The sequence below is a fragment of the Tachyglossus aculeatus genome, chromosome 6 (assembly GCF_015852505.1).
Source record: "Tachyglossus aculeatus isolate mTacAcu1 chromosome 6, mTacAcu1.pri, whole genome shotgun sequence".
In the NCBI taxonomy this organism is placed as follows: Eukaryota; Metazoa; Chordata; class Mammalia; order Monotremata; family Tachyglossidae; genus Tachyglossus; species Tachyglossus aculeatus.
This window is the reverse complement of record NC_052071.1, coordinates 46,376,722-46,390,286: the sequence shown is the minus strand read 5'-3', so window position 1 is coordinate 46,390,286 and position 13,565 is coordinate 46,376,722. Positions and strand designations below refer to the sequence as shown.

Genomic DNA, 13,565 nt, shown 5'->3' with positions numbered 1-13,565 from the left:
TGCAGAGCACTGTACTAAGCGCTTGGGAAGTACAAGTTGGCAACATATAGAGACAGTCCCTACCCAACAGTGGGCTCACAGTCTAGAAGGGGGAGACAGACAACAAAACAAAACATGTAGACAGGTATCAAAATCATCAGAACAAATAGAATTATAGCTATAGGCACATCATTAACAAAATAAATAGAATAGTAAATATGTACAAGTAAAATAAATAGAGTAATAAATCTGTACAAATATATACAAGTGCTGTGGGGAGGGGAAAGACGGGGGGACAGGGAGGAATGGGGAGGAGGAGAGGAAAAAAGGGGCTTTACAAAAGCCCATAAGCAAAATCCTCACCCCTTTATCAGGTTTCTTCAATCCTCAAATTCTGTGCCTGCTCTCTCCTTCCTATGACCATCCTTTCAGCCAATTTCCACTTCAAATCTTCACCTTGAAGTCTCTATGTCTGCCCTAACTTATACATCTTTAGTTCTTTCCCCCTTTTCCCACTCCTTTATGCATCTCTTATACATCTCGTTTTCATAACTCCATGCAACCTTAATTGAGCCTACTGATATTTCCCACCTACATGGTTTCCTCTGGCAGTCAGGTCTAAACAGTCGCCACTGAGTGAAATGTTTCCTTCTGTTGATTTTGAATCTACCACCTTCAAGCTTCAAAGGCAGCCTCCCCATCCTGTTGTGAGATTTGGCAATCAGCAATTCCAAGTTTGTCATCCTCACCCTTCCTGATTTTGCAGACTTTAATTATGCCTTCTCTCAACCTTTCTCTTTCTACACTGAAGGGTCCTAATTCTGTTAGTCTATTCTCACAAGAAAGCTTTCCCTCCTTCTCATTAACTTTGTTGACTTTGTGTTTTTTTCCACCATACTATGACTTTCCTAAAACGCACAAAGGATTCCATGGTGTTGACGAGTGGCAACACTAGCTTTTTGTTTTATTTTTATACCCTTGCTGATGCTACCCAAAATTTAGTTGGCCTTTTTGACTATTGTCACAGACTGGACTGATGATCTGAAAGAACACTTCAAAAATTATGCTAAATTGCCTTTTTTTCAGTTGTGACTGATAGTTACCAGTGATTTGGATTATTTTTTCAGTTTTTTGTTATTTTTTTTTGCATTTGCTCACCATTCATCAGCCCACTCACTCAATTTTTGAGGTCTTCCTGAAGGAATCTTGGGAAAGAGCGGGGGCCCAGGAGTCAGAGGACCTGAGTTCATTCATTCATTCAATCATATTTATTGAGCGCTTACTGTGTGCAGAGCACTGTGCTAAGCGCTTGGGAAGTACAAGTTGGCCACATATAGAGATGGCCCCTACCCAACAGCGGGTTCACAGTCTAGTTCTAATCCTGACTCTGCCACTTGTCTGCTGTTTGACCTTGGGTAAGTCACTTAACTTCTCTGTGCCTCAGTTACCTCATCTGAAAAATGGGGACTAAGACTTTTGAGTCCTGGGTGAGACAAGGACTGAATCCAACCTGATTAGTTTGCATCTAACCCTGTACTTAGTACAGTGCCTGTAACAAATACCATTTAAAAAAACCCCCAAAAACCTCTCTCATCCAGGACTATTTGCCTGGAGTGAATAGCTAGCTGAAGACAATCCTTCCTTAGTTATGCTTTCCTTACACATTTTCCTGTTGCTATTTTGACTCATCCTGTTTTTATTATTGATTGAAATTTATTCTTATTGTCATGTGTGCCTGTTGTCCTCCTCTTGAAATTGCCAGCCCCTTATGGAAAAAGACTCTTTATTTTGCATGTAATTATCCCAATATTTAATACACTACTTTGATTATTGTCAGTTTTTAATAAATAGTAGTATTTTAATAACAATAATCTGCATTGGATTTTACCACCCCAAATATTTTAACATTATCTGGAGAGTTCACTGCACACACTCTCTTGCAGAATATTTATTTGAAAACAAATTGTAGCACTGATTCCTCCAACTCGAAAGTAGAAGTTTAGTCCTACCCTTGTTTCCTTTCTTTCAGCTGCTTTTCTAACCATAACAAAACATTCCCACTAAACCCAGTCTGATTTTTGAAAGCCTCTAGTGTGGAACCTTACAAAGGTACTTTGAAAATCTAAATATATTATGATTACATAAACATATCCTGTTCCCCTCTAGCAACATACGTATTGTCTCCTCCAGAGAAGTCAAGAGATTTAATGAGGCTTGACTTTCCTTTATGGAAACAATTTTTCATTTTCCTCACAAAGATGTTTTTTTCTAAGTTCTAACTGAACCTAATCAATTGATGCTACTAATGTACCAGGTGAGGACATGATATTTACTTGTCTATAATTTTCAGGATAACCTTTTTGTAGATGAGAATTACAATGTCGAGCTGACAGTTTTTTGTACAGTGGCTGTTTGTTATGATGTTGCACACCCTTGTGAGGTGTTCCACAATCTCCTTTCCAGATTCCAGTACCTTCAGGACTCTCTGGTGGATGTCATCTATACTTGGTAATTTGTCTACATACAATTTATCAATTGGTCTAGAGTATCCTGGATAGTCACCATAATTTGATTCAGTTTCCTCTGACTTGTTTGGTCCAAAAAACATTTTGAATATGACAATCATTCTAAAACCTTCCTGAGTAAAATCTGACCCAAAACATTAATGTAAGCATCCAGCTATCCCCTTTTCATCTCTGAATGCACCTTCAAGACCACCTATAATCAAGTGGTACCACTGATTTCTTAGCTGACTTCCTACTCTAGACATATTTAGCATTAGCTCAAGCATCCCTTCTAAGATGCTCTTCAAATTTCTTTTTTACTTGCCTAATTTCCTGAGGGCACCTGACCAGACACACTTAAAAGGGCCTTCCTGTCCTCTTTCAAGTGATCTTTCCACTATAAAAAGCATGACATTTTCCCACTGAGGACATCAGTGAAGAGTTCGCCTTGGTTATTACTATTATTGTTATTATTATATTTATTAAGTGCTTGCTGTGTGCTAAGCACTGTCCTGAGCACTGGAGTAGATAGAAGATAATCAGGTTGGACACAATCTCTGTTCTATGTGGGGCTCACAGTCTAATACGTAGGGGGGAGAGAAGGTATTAATTCCCATTTTACAGATGAGGAAGCTGAGGGAAGTTAAGTGATTTGCCCAAAGACACATAGCAGACAAGTGGCACAGCTGGGATTAGAACCCAGTTCTTCCAGCCCCATCCTCTTTCCACAAGACCACACTTCTTAACTATTGGTCACCTGTCATTTTTCTGGTTTGGGAGCTGATGTTTACTGACTGCCCAAAATTGTGTTTGTTTTTTATTACTTTTAACAGCTTCCAGGCTTCTAATAAGTCACTGGTCTTTTGGTTCCCTCTTTCAACTTCTTCCTATGGTCCACATTTTTTCATAGTTTCCTTTTCTAAACTTAAATCTTTCGGTGGTTATTTGGCCTTCCCCCATCCTCAGTAAGCATGTTAGATCACTATTAGAGTCATTTAATTAGGGGAAAGAGATCATTACAGGTCAGGACATCTTAACCCGCATTAACATCAGTTTACATAATAGGTCATGGGATACAGGGTGAAGTATGTGGATAAGCTCCATTGGGTTGAATCTTCAGCTATTTAAATGAATCACAGAACTGTCCCTGCTTCCATATCTTTTATTTTTTTTCTAAGAATAATCTGGATGGGTGAAAAATTTCACAGCAACATCTGGGTGGATTTTTCTCACTCAGAATAAATTTACCATGACTTACACTACCCATCTTTCCTAACCTTACTCAAACCTCTTCTACCACACACCCACATCTTTCCACTACACATATTCCCTCTAGACTGTAAGGTCACTGTGGGCAGGGAATATGTCTGTTTATTGTTGTATTATACTCTCCCAAGTGCTTAGTACAGTGCTTGCATACAGTAAGTGATCAATAACTATGACTGAATGAATGTTACCTGGGACCCATCATTTGAAAGTTTGAAATGTGTATTCCTGTTTAAATTGATTTCTGACCAGATATGGCACAAGAGATAAGGATTGCTTTTATATGGAGAAACTTTAAAAGTTGTTCTCCCCAAATATTTGCATGTATCTACCTCTAGTTAGCTGTACATATATTTACATATTTGTGTTAATATTTTAACACAAACTTTAAAAGTAGTTCTCCCCAAATATTTGCATGTATCTACCTCTAGTTAGCTGTACATATATTTACATATTTGTGTTAATATTTTGATCAGAGGATGTGTTTATCAAGTCCATTATATTGTTATACTGTATTGATTCATTCTTTCAAGTGTATTTATTGAGCACTTACTGTGTGCAGAGCACTGTACTAAGCACTTGGGAGGTACAAGTCGGCAACATATAGAGATGGTTCCTACCCACGGGCTTACAGTCTAGAAGGGTGAGACAGACAACAAAACAAAACATAAACAGGTGTCAAAATCGTCAGAACAAATAGAATTATGGCTATATGCACATCATTAACAAAATAAATAGAATAATTAATATGTATAAGTAAAATGAATAGAGTAATAAATCTGTGCAAATATATACAAATGCTGTGGGGAAGGGAAGGAGGTAGGGCGGAGGGAATGGGGAGGAGAGGAAAAAGGGGGCTCAGTTTGGGAAGGCCTCCTGGAAGAGGTGAGCTCTCAGTAAGGCTTTGAAGGGAGGAAGAGAGCTAGCTTGGTGGATGTGCAGGGGGAGGGCATTCCAGGTCAGGGGAGCCCTTTTAGACTGTGAGCCCACTGTTGGATAGGGACTGTCTCTATATGTTGCCAACTTGTACTTCCCAAGCACTTAGTACAGTGCTCTGCACACAGTAAGCGCTCAATAAATATGACTGATTGATTGACGTAGGCCAGGGGTTGACGGCAGGACAGGTGAGAACGAGGCCCGGTGAGGAGGTTAGCGGCAGAGGAGCGGAGGGTGTGGGCTGGGCTGGAGAAGGAGAGAAGGGAGGTGAGATAGGAGGGAACGAGGTGATAGAGAGCCTTGAAGCCGAGAGTGAGGAGTTTTTGCTTGATTTGTATGTTGACAGGCAGCCACTGGAGATTTTTGAGGAGGGGAGTAAAGTATCCAGAGTGTTTCTTCACAAACATAATCTGGGCAGCAGAGTAAAGTATAGACTGAAGCGGGGAGAGACAGGAGGATGGGAGATCAGAGAGGAGGCTGATGCAATAATCCAGTCAGATTGTACTACATCAAGTACTTAGCACAGTGCTCCGCACACAGTAAGTGATCAATAAGTATGACTGATCAATTAATTGACAGAGTAAATGCTATGGAATTTATTCCATTTTAAACTCGACTCATAGGTCCCCTGATGAGAGTAAATGTACCTGCAGCTCCACAGTTAAATCAGCTTCTCTAATCTTCCTCCAGTCCCTCCTATTTCTGGCTTGCACTCTAGAAGTAGAATCTTGTTTTTGGGTGGGGGTTTTTGTTGGGTTTTTTTACATTCTAAGTTCACCAGACCCAATTGCTACCCAGCTTTGGTTCTGAGACAATGCTCTATCCCAAGTTTACCCCACCCAAGAACTCTCATATGCCCCCATTCTCAGGGGTCAGAGGACAGACACCTGTGTTTGCTCTGCTGGGTCTGAGTCCTTATAACTCCCCTCACCCCAAATCACAGAATTTGGAATTTAAGCTTCAAAAAACACAACCCATCCTTTAAGCATGGCATAGTGGATAGAGCTCAGGCAAGGGAGTCAGAAGGTTCAAATCCTGGCTCCTCCGCTTGTCTGCTGTGTGAACTTGGCAAGTCACTTTACTTCTCTGGGCCTCAGTTACCTTATCTGCAAAACGGAGATTGAGACTGTGAGCCCCATATGGGGCTGGGACTTTGGCCAACCTGATTTACTTGTATGCACTCCAGCACTTAGTACAGTGGTTGGCACATAGTAAGCACTTAAATACTGCAATAATTATTATTAATAAGGAATGGTGTTCACATAGAATGTCGTACAGGGTGGAGGGAAGAGAAACACATGCACTTCCAATCAGTTGATTAATCAATGACATTTGTTGAGTGCTTACTCTGGGCAGAGCACTTGGGAGAGCAATAATGATAATAATGATGTCGGTATTTCTTAAGCGCTTACTATGTATCAAGCACTAGTCTAAACACTGGGGTAGACATAATGAATCATGTTGGACACCATCCAATACACTAGAGTTAATAGACATGATCCCTCCCCACAAGGAACTTGCAGTCTAGAGGAGGAGACAGACATTAAAATAAATTGCAGATAGGAAAAATGGCAGATTATAAAAACATGTACATAAGTGCTGTGGGTTTGAGGGTGGAGTGAATAGTAAATGCTTAAAGAGATACAGATCTAAGGATATAAGCAACACAGAAGGGTGGGTGAATGAGAGAAGTGAGGGCCTATTCAAGGAAGACTTCTTGGAGGAGATGCCATTTTGGGAGGGCTATGAAGATGGTGGTCTAGATTTGCCTGCTTTGTGAACAATGTTTTGTTTAGGATGGGGGCAGGGGGCAGAAGGTCTCAGAAAAGCACCATGGCCTAGTGAAAGAATCTAGACTTTGGAAGTCAGAATACTTGGTTTTAATCCTGACTCAGCCATTTGCTTGCTTTGTGACCTTGGGCAAGTCTTTTAACTTTTCTGTGCTTCTGTTTCCTCATCTGTAAAATAGGGGTTGCATACTCTGTTCTACTTAGACTCTGAGCCCCGTGTGGGATAGAGATTGTGTCTGACCTGATTATCTTTCATCTACCCCAGAGCCTGCCACATAGTAGTCATTAAAAAAATACCACAAGTATTATTAGCTCCGCTTCTCCATAGCTATGAGTGTGGTCACAAGGAGCCACACCTGTAGAATTCCTATTTGACATTTATTGTATTCCCAAGGCCTGGGTTCTTTGATGACACAGCCTCATTCCTTCATTTAAAGACAGGTTTGAGTTTAGACATTTGTTTGTCCTGAGGCAGGGAAAAAATTTCCCCCTCCATCCTCCTTTCCAGTCTGCATACCATCACTATTCAAGAGTAATATATTGCCACTCTAATGGGTCCATTGGAATCCCCTAACCTGGAGTTTTTTCTGAGAGGATTCTCCCTTGCTTCACTGCTTTCCCCTCCCAGATTATCATTCACACAGGTGCCACTGTAGACAGGCTCAGTGGAAAGAGCCCGGGCTTTGGAGTCAGAGGTCATGGGTTCAAATCCCAGCTCTGCCAATTGTCAGCTGTGTGACTTTGGGCAAGTCACTTAACTTCTCTGTGCCTTAGTTCCTTCCTCAGTAAAATGGGAATTAAGACTGTGAGCCCCCTGTGGGACAACCTGATCACCTTGTAACCTCCCCAGCACTTAGAACAGTGCTTTAGACATAGTAAGCACTTAATAAATGCCATTATTATTATTATTATTATTGCCACCTCAGTGGTGCACACCTAGGCAATTATCTCACGGACCTGCTACCTTTAAGATGGCCTGCTTTGCCTCACAGGCCAAGGGGAGTATTGTATCATTGAAGGGAAGAATCGGCCCACTCTACCTGGTGGATTGGATCCTTTTAAGTAGCCAATTCAGATCATTAAGAACCCAGGTTCCCCACTTTCTCCTCAACATCAGGTTCTGGCCACTGAATGTTCAGATAATTGCCTAGTCTTCCCTCCACCCACACTCTTGCCTGAGTAGATGTGGTCCTTCAGATGGGATGGGAGAAGATTCTGGGGTTCCTGAATTCCACAGAATTCACTCTCCACCCCCGATCGTTCCTCGCCCTTGCACTGTGGGTTTATATGCCAGTCGATTGGGATGTTTCCAGAAGCAGCCAGAAGGCACCCACTTCGGGAACATTCACCCTGGAAAGCAACGCCTTAGTCTCAGGGAGGGGGGAAATGAGTGGGAGATGCTGAGTGACCTCATTGGTCAATAGCTGTGGCATGCCATCTTTTCCTGCCCCACCAAAACAAATGTCGGGCTCACCCAGCCCCCTCCTCCTTCCTCTGGCAAACCCAGACAGCCTCTCCCCACACAGATCCCAGGGGCCACACGAGGAACTCCGCCCTGCCAAACTTCTCAGCATCTGAGATCTCGGGCCTACAATGAGAGGAAGGTGCACTCCCACCTCCGCCCCCCCGCCATTGTCTATGGAGAGGCCACCGCGATAACCAGAACCCTCTGGCCCGGACCAGGACTTAGCAGCTGGGAGGGGCAGGGGTTACAAAATCCCTCATCCCCCACCAATCTATTTACCCACCTACATTGGCCAAGGGCCACGGAGGAATCAGGGTAACCTGTGGCACCGGGGTCCCCGGCCTGGGCATGAGGATGCAGAGGGCCCTGGTTGGGGTTTGGGAGCCAAGAGAACCAGTGGGATAGAGGATGGAGCCTCACAGCTGGAGCCTGGCTCCCTCTCCTTCTCCACCTTGAGGGAACCCACTATGTACATATATCTCACTCACCTGAAAACTCGGGGGCTGCTCTCAGCACAGTCGACAGGCAGAGGAAGCCCAGGACCGTCCCGGGAGCTGAGACCCGGACCCCGGGCAGGAGCCGAACCATGAGCATTTTACAGCAGCCAATCCTTGTTTCTGCTGCTTCCCAGATCCAGAGCAACTAGGAGTGGGAGGCTCGAGAAGTCCCTCATCTTTAATCAGGGGCTGCATCTCCCATAGACTCCCATTGTCCAAGAACAATGACTTAGTTCTTTGCATGGCCAGAATTATTCTGGGAGAGAGAGAGAGAGAGAGAGAGAGAGAGTGTGTGTGTGTATGTGTACACTTCTCTGTTTATGTGCAAAGTGACTCATTTCAATTAACCAGCCAAGGCCAGGAAGGTTTTATTACCCAAAGTTGCAGTTCCTTAGTACTGACTGAGCCCTCTTGGTCAACTCTGTTATGAAAAGAGCCTACGTGAAGCCCGATAGAGAAGAGAACACCTAAGCCCCACCACCCCATCCTAAACTTAGAGACATCTGGCCCAGCCTCGGGGGTGGAAATCTGTACTGTATTAGGCGCTTGGGAAGTACAAGTCGGCAACATGTAGAGACGGACCCTACCCACATACCCGGGCTCACAGTCTAGAAGGGGGAGACAAACAACAAAACAAAACATGTTGACAGGTGTCAAAATCGTCAGAACAAATAGAATTAAAGCTGTATGCACATCATTAACAAAATAAATAGAATAGTAAATATGTACAAGTAAAATAGAGTAATAAATCTGTACAAATATATACAAGGGTTGTGGGGAGGGGAAGGAGATAGGGCGGGGGGATGGGGAGAAGGAGAGGAAAAAGGGGGAAGGGGGCTCAGTCTGGGGAGGCCTCCTGGAGGAGGTGAGCTCTCAGTAGAGCTTTGAAGGGAGGAAGAGAGCTAGCTTGGCGGATGGGCAGAGGGAGGGCATTCCAGGCCCGGGGGATGATGTGGGTCGGGGGTCGACGGCGGGACAGGTGAGAATGAGATACAGTGAGAAGGTTAACGACAGCAGAGGAGCAGAGCGTGTGGGCTGGGCTGTAGAAGGAGAGAAGGGAGGTGAGGTAGGAGGGGGCAAGGAGATAGATGGAGAGCCTTGAAGCCGAGAGTGAGGAGTTTTTGCTTGATTCGTAGGTTGACAGGCAGCCACTGGAGATTTTTGAGGAAGGGAGTGACATACCCAGTTTCTGCACAAAGATGATCCGGGCAGCAGAGTGAAGTATGGACTGAAGTGGGGAGAGACAGGAGGATGGGAGATCAGAGAGGAGGCTGATGCAGTAATCCAGTCGGGATAGGATGAGAGATTGAACCAGCAAGGTAGCAGTTTGGATGGAGAGGAAAGGGCGGATCTTGGTGATGTTGTGGAGGTGAGACTGGCAGATTTTGGTGACGGATTGGATGTGTGGGGTGAACGAGAGCAGAGTCGAGGAAGATACCAAGGTTGTGGGCTTGTGAGACGGGAAAGATGGTAGTGCTGTCTACAGTGACAGGAAAGTCAGGGAGAGGGCAGGGTTTGCGAGGGAAGATAAGGAATTCAGTCTTTGACATACTGAGTTTTAGATGACGGGCAGACATCCAGATGGAGATGTCCTGAAGGCAGGAGGAGATACGAGCCTGAAGGGAGGGAGAGAGAGCAGGGGCGGAGATGTAGATTTGGGTGGCATCAGCATAGAGATGATACTTGAATCCGTGGGAGTGAACAAGTTCACCAAGGGAGTGAGTATAGATAGAGAACAGAAGGGGACCAAGAACTGACCCACAGATGACAAGCTGACACAGCTCACAAGTGGCAGAGTCAGGATTTGAACCCATGACCTCTGACTCCAAAGCCCATGCTCTTTCCACTGAGCCACGCTGCTTCTCTAGGCCCTTCTGACTCCTAGGCTGTATCGTGCTTTATCCACTAGGCCATGCTGCTTCTGAGGTGGGGACCCTGCCCGGCCTTCCCAAGTCCTGACCACCCGTCAAACGGCTTTGGGGGCTATTTCATCGTCATTTGGTTGTTTCAAGGAGTTGAAGGATTCTGAGCAAACCCGACCCAATCAGCTACCCAGAAATGCCTCCTGTCCATGGGGGAGGGGAGGTTGTGTGCTTGCAGCAGCATTTCTAGACCCGTGAGAAGTCCCCCTCTCCCCTCCACCCCCCTGCCTTCCACCCATGCCAGTTCCCTTCCACCAGCTTGGTTCCCCAGCCTCAAAACCCAGTTTCTGGAGTCAAAACTTCATTTAACCATTTGAGGGCCTCCAGGGCCCGCACAGATAGGGAAGTGGCTGGGTCAAGTTCCTGATCTTTACCCGCGTCATGTCCTGAAGGGGTTAAAACCTGCCCTCCTGCTTTCAAACCTTTGCCCTTTAAGGAACTGCCCAGCGAGTCTGCCCCCTCAGCAGGCCTCCAATCTGGGCTGCATCAGCAAGAAGACAGGGTCAGGCAACTGGAGCCCTGGGGCTTTCAGTGGAGGTTATGTTTGTTTAACTGGGAAAGATTAGCCAGGCAAGCTGACAACTTCTCCCCACCGCCCTTCCACTAGGAAAAGAACCAACTGTCCTTTCGGTGACGTCAATTGAGAAGTCTATGCGTAGGAATGCCACTGCCTCTTTGGTCCTCCCCCCCTCGCCCGCACCAAGGCCCCACCTGGATCCTCTGTGGCAACTTATGCCCCGACCCTAGGTAGCTCCACCGTGATGTCAAAGCCCCAACCCAAATGCCCGAGGTCTCAGGGAAGGAGCTCTGAGCAGGGAGGGAGTTGACTTGGGCTGGTGGGTAGGGTGGTGAACTAACACCCTAGCAACGATGTTGGGAGGGGAAGGGAAGGAAGCAAAGATTCAACTTGTTCCCCAGAAGGATAGCACATTCTCTAGATAAGCAGCACTGGAATGAGAAGCAGTTTATTTGGCATTCAGGTATTCAGGGAAACAGCATGGTCTAGTGGAAAGAGTATGAGACTGGGAATCAGAAGCCCTGGGTTCTAACCCTGGCTCTGCTGCTTTTGTTTTTTTTTCTCATGGTATTTGTTAAGAGCTTGCTATGTGTCAAGACCTGCTTTAAGTGCTGGGTTTGTACAAGTTAATCAGGCCAGATACGGTCCCCGTCCCACATGGGGCTCACAGTCTAAGTCGGAGAGAGACCAGGTATTGAATCCCTATTTTGCAGTTGAGGAAATTTAGGTACAGAGAAATGAGGTGACTTGCCCAAGGTCATACAATAATAATAATAATAATAATGATCGTATTTGCTATGCACTATGTGCCAAGCACTATACTGAGCTCTGCAGGGGATACAAGTGATCAGGTTGCCCACGTGGGGCTCACAGTCTTAATCCCCATTTTAAATATGAGGTAACTGAGGCACAGAGAAGTTAAGTGACTTGCCCAAAGTCACCCAGCTGACAAGTGGTGGAGCCAGGATTAGAACCCATGACCTCTGACTCCCAAACCTGTGCTCTTTCCACCGAGCCACGGTGCTTCTCTATATCATATACTACAGGCAAGTGGTGGAGCCAGAATTGGGACCCCACATCCTCTGGCTCCCAAGCTTGTTCTTTATCTACTAGGCCATGCTACTTCACTTAGACCACACTGTCTCCTTGTCTGCTGGGTGACCTAGGGCAACTCACTTAACTTCTCTAGAGAAGCAATGTGGCTCAGTGGAAAGAGCATGGGCTTTGGAGTCAGAGGTCATGGGTTCAAATCCTGGCTCCACCAATTGTCAGCTGTGTGACTTTGGGCAAGTCACTTAACTTCTCTATGCCTCATTTCCCTCAACTGTAAAATGGGGATTAAGACTGTGAGCCCCACATGGGACAACTTGATCACCTGATATCTCCCCAGCTCTTAGAACAGTGCTTTGCACATAGTAAGCGCTTAACAAATACCATCATTATTATTATTTTTCTCTGGGCCTTAGTTTCTTCATCTGTAAAATGGAGATGCAATGCCTGTTCTCCTTCCTACTTAGACTGTGAGCTCGACATGGTCCAGGGAGTTATGTCTGAACTGATTAATTCATATCTACCCAAATGCTTAGTATGGTGCTTGACACATGGTAAGCGCTTAACAAATACCATATTCATCATCACCACCATCAGGTACAGCATCTTCCAAAACTGTCATTTCCACCAAGGCCTGGTCTGAGGTAAAGCCTAGAATACAAACTGAATACATTGTTCAATTTGGAATTTGTGCATTTTCCTCCCTCAATCACCACCACCAACCACCCTGACTTTATCTCATCCAGAGCTTGTGGCTTCAGCAGCAGATCTGGTCATGGGTTTGAATCCCGACTCAACCACTTGTCAGCTGCATGACCTTGGGCAAGCCACTTAACTTCTCTGTGCCTCAGTTCCCTCATCTGTAAAAATGGGGATTAAGACTGTGAGCCCCACGTGGGACAACCTGATCAGCTTGTATCCTCCCTCCCTACGTGCTTAGAACAGTGCATCGCACATAGTAAGTGCTTAACAAATACCATTATTATTATTATTATTATTATTATTATTATTATTATTATCATTATTATTATTATCTGGTTTGGAATCCCGACCCAATTCCTGTTCCTCAGACCATGAAGCCCGCAATCTAAATCCACTGTTCTGTAGCTGTTAAGCTTCTTTGACAATGTTTATTATTATTATTATTATCATTTTCACTGTTATTACTACTACTAAAAATACTTACAGTGGAAAGGATAATTAGAGGTGAAGCACTAATAGGCTGCTATGACTGTCAACCTACTGGCTGTGCCTCTATCTCTTCTTTCTCACTTCGACCTCTTGCTCATATCCTTCCTGCTACCTGGAACTCCCTCCCTCTTCACCTCCATCCCTGGAGAAGCAGCACGGCATGGTAGATAGAGCACAGGACTGGGAGTTAGAAGGTCATGGGTTCTAATCCCGACTCTGCCACCTGTCTGCTGTGTCACTTCACTTCTCTGGGCCTCAGTTACCTCAGCTGGAAAATGGAAATTGAGACCATGAGCCCCATGTGGGACAGGGACCGTGTCCAACCTGATTACCTTGTATCCACCCCAGCGCTTAGCACGGTGTCTGGCACATAGTAAGCACCTAATACCATAATTATTATTAATGATAGCATTTATTAAGCACTTACTATGTGCAAAGCACTGTTCTA

At 44.9% G+C, this 13,565-nt stretch overlaps 1 protein-coding gene across 2 annotated transcripts in view; it reads right to left on the bottom strand.

Moving 5' to 3' along the window:
* The window catches only part of LOC119929953 (protein eva-1 homolog C-like), a 34,660-nt gene extending 26,100 nt beyond the window's left edge, over positions 1-8,560 (bottom strand). For both annotated transcript variants that reach the window (XM_038748339.1, XM_038748340.1), the window contains exon 1: positions 8,429-8,560. In XM_038748339.1, the coding sequence (XP_038604267.1) occupies positions 8,429-8,534 (106 nt within the window). In that variant the 5' untranslated portion in view covers positions 8,535-8,560. The remainder of the gene's footprint in view (positions 1-8,428) is intronic.
* Positions 8,561-13,565: the final 5,005 nt, after the last annotated feature.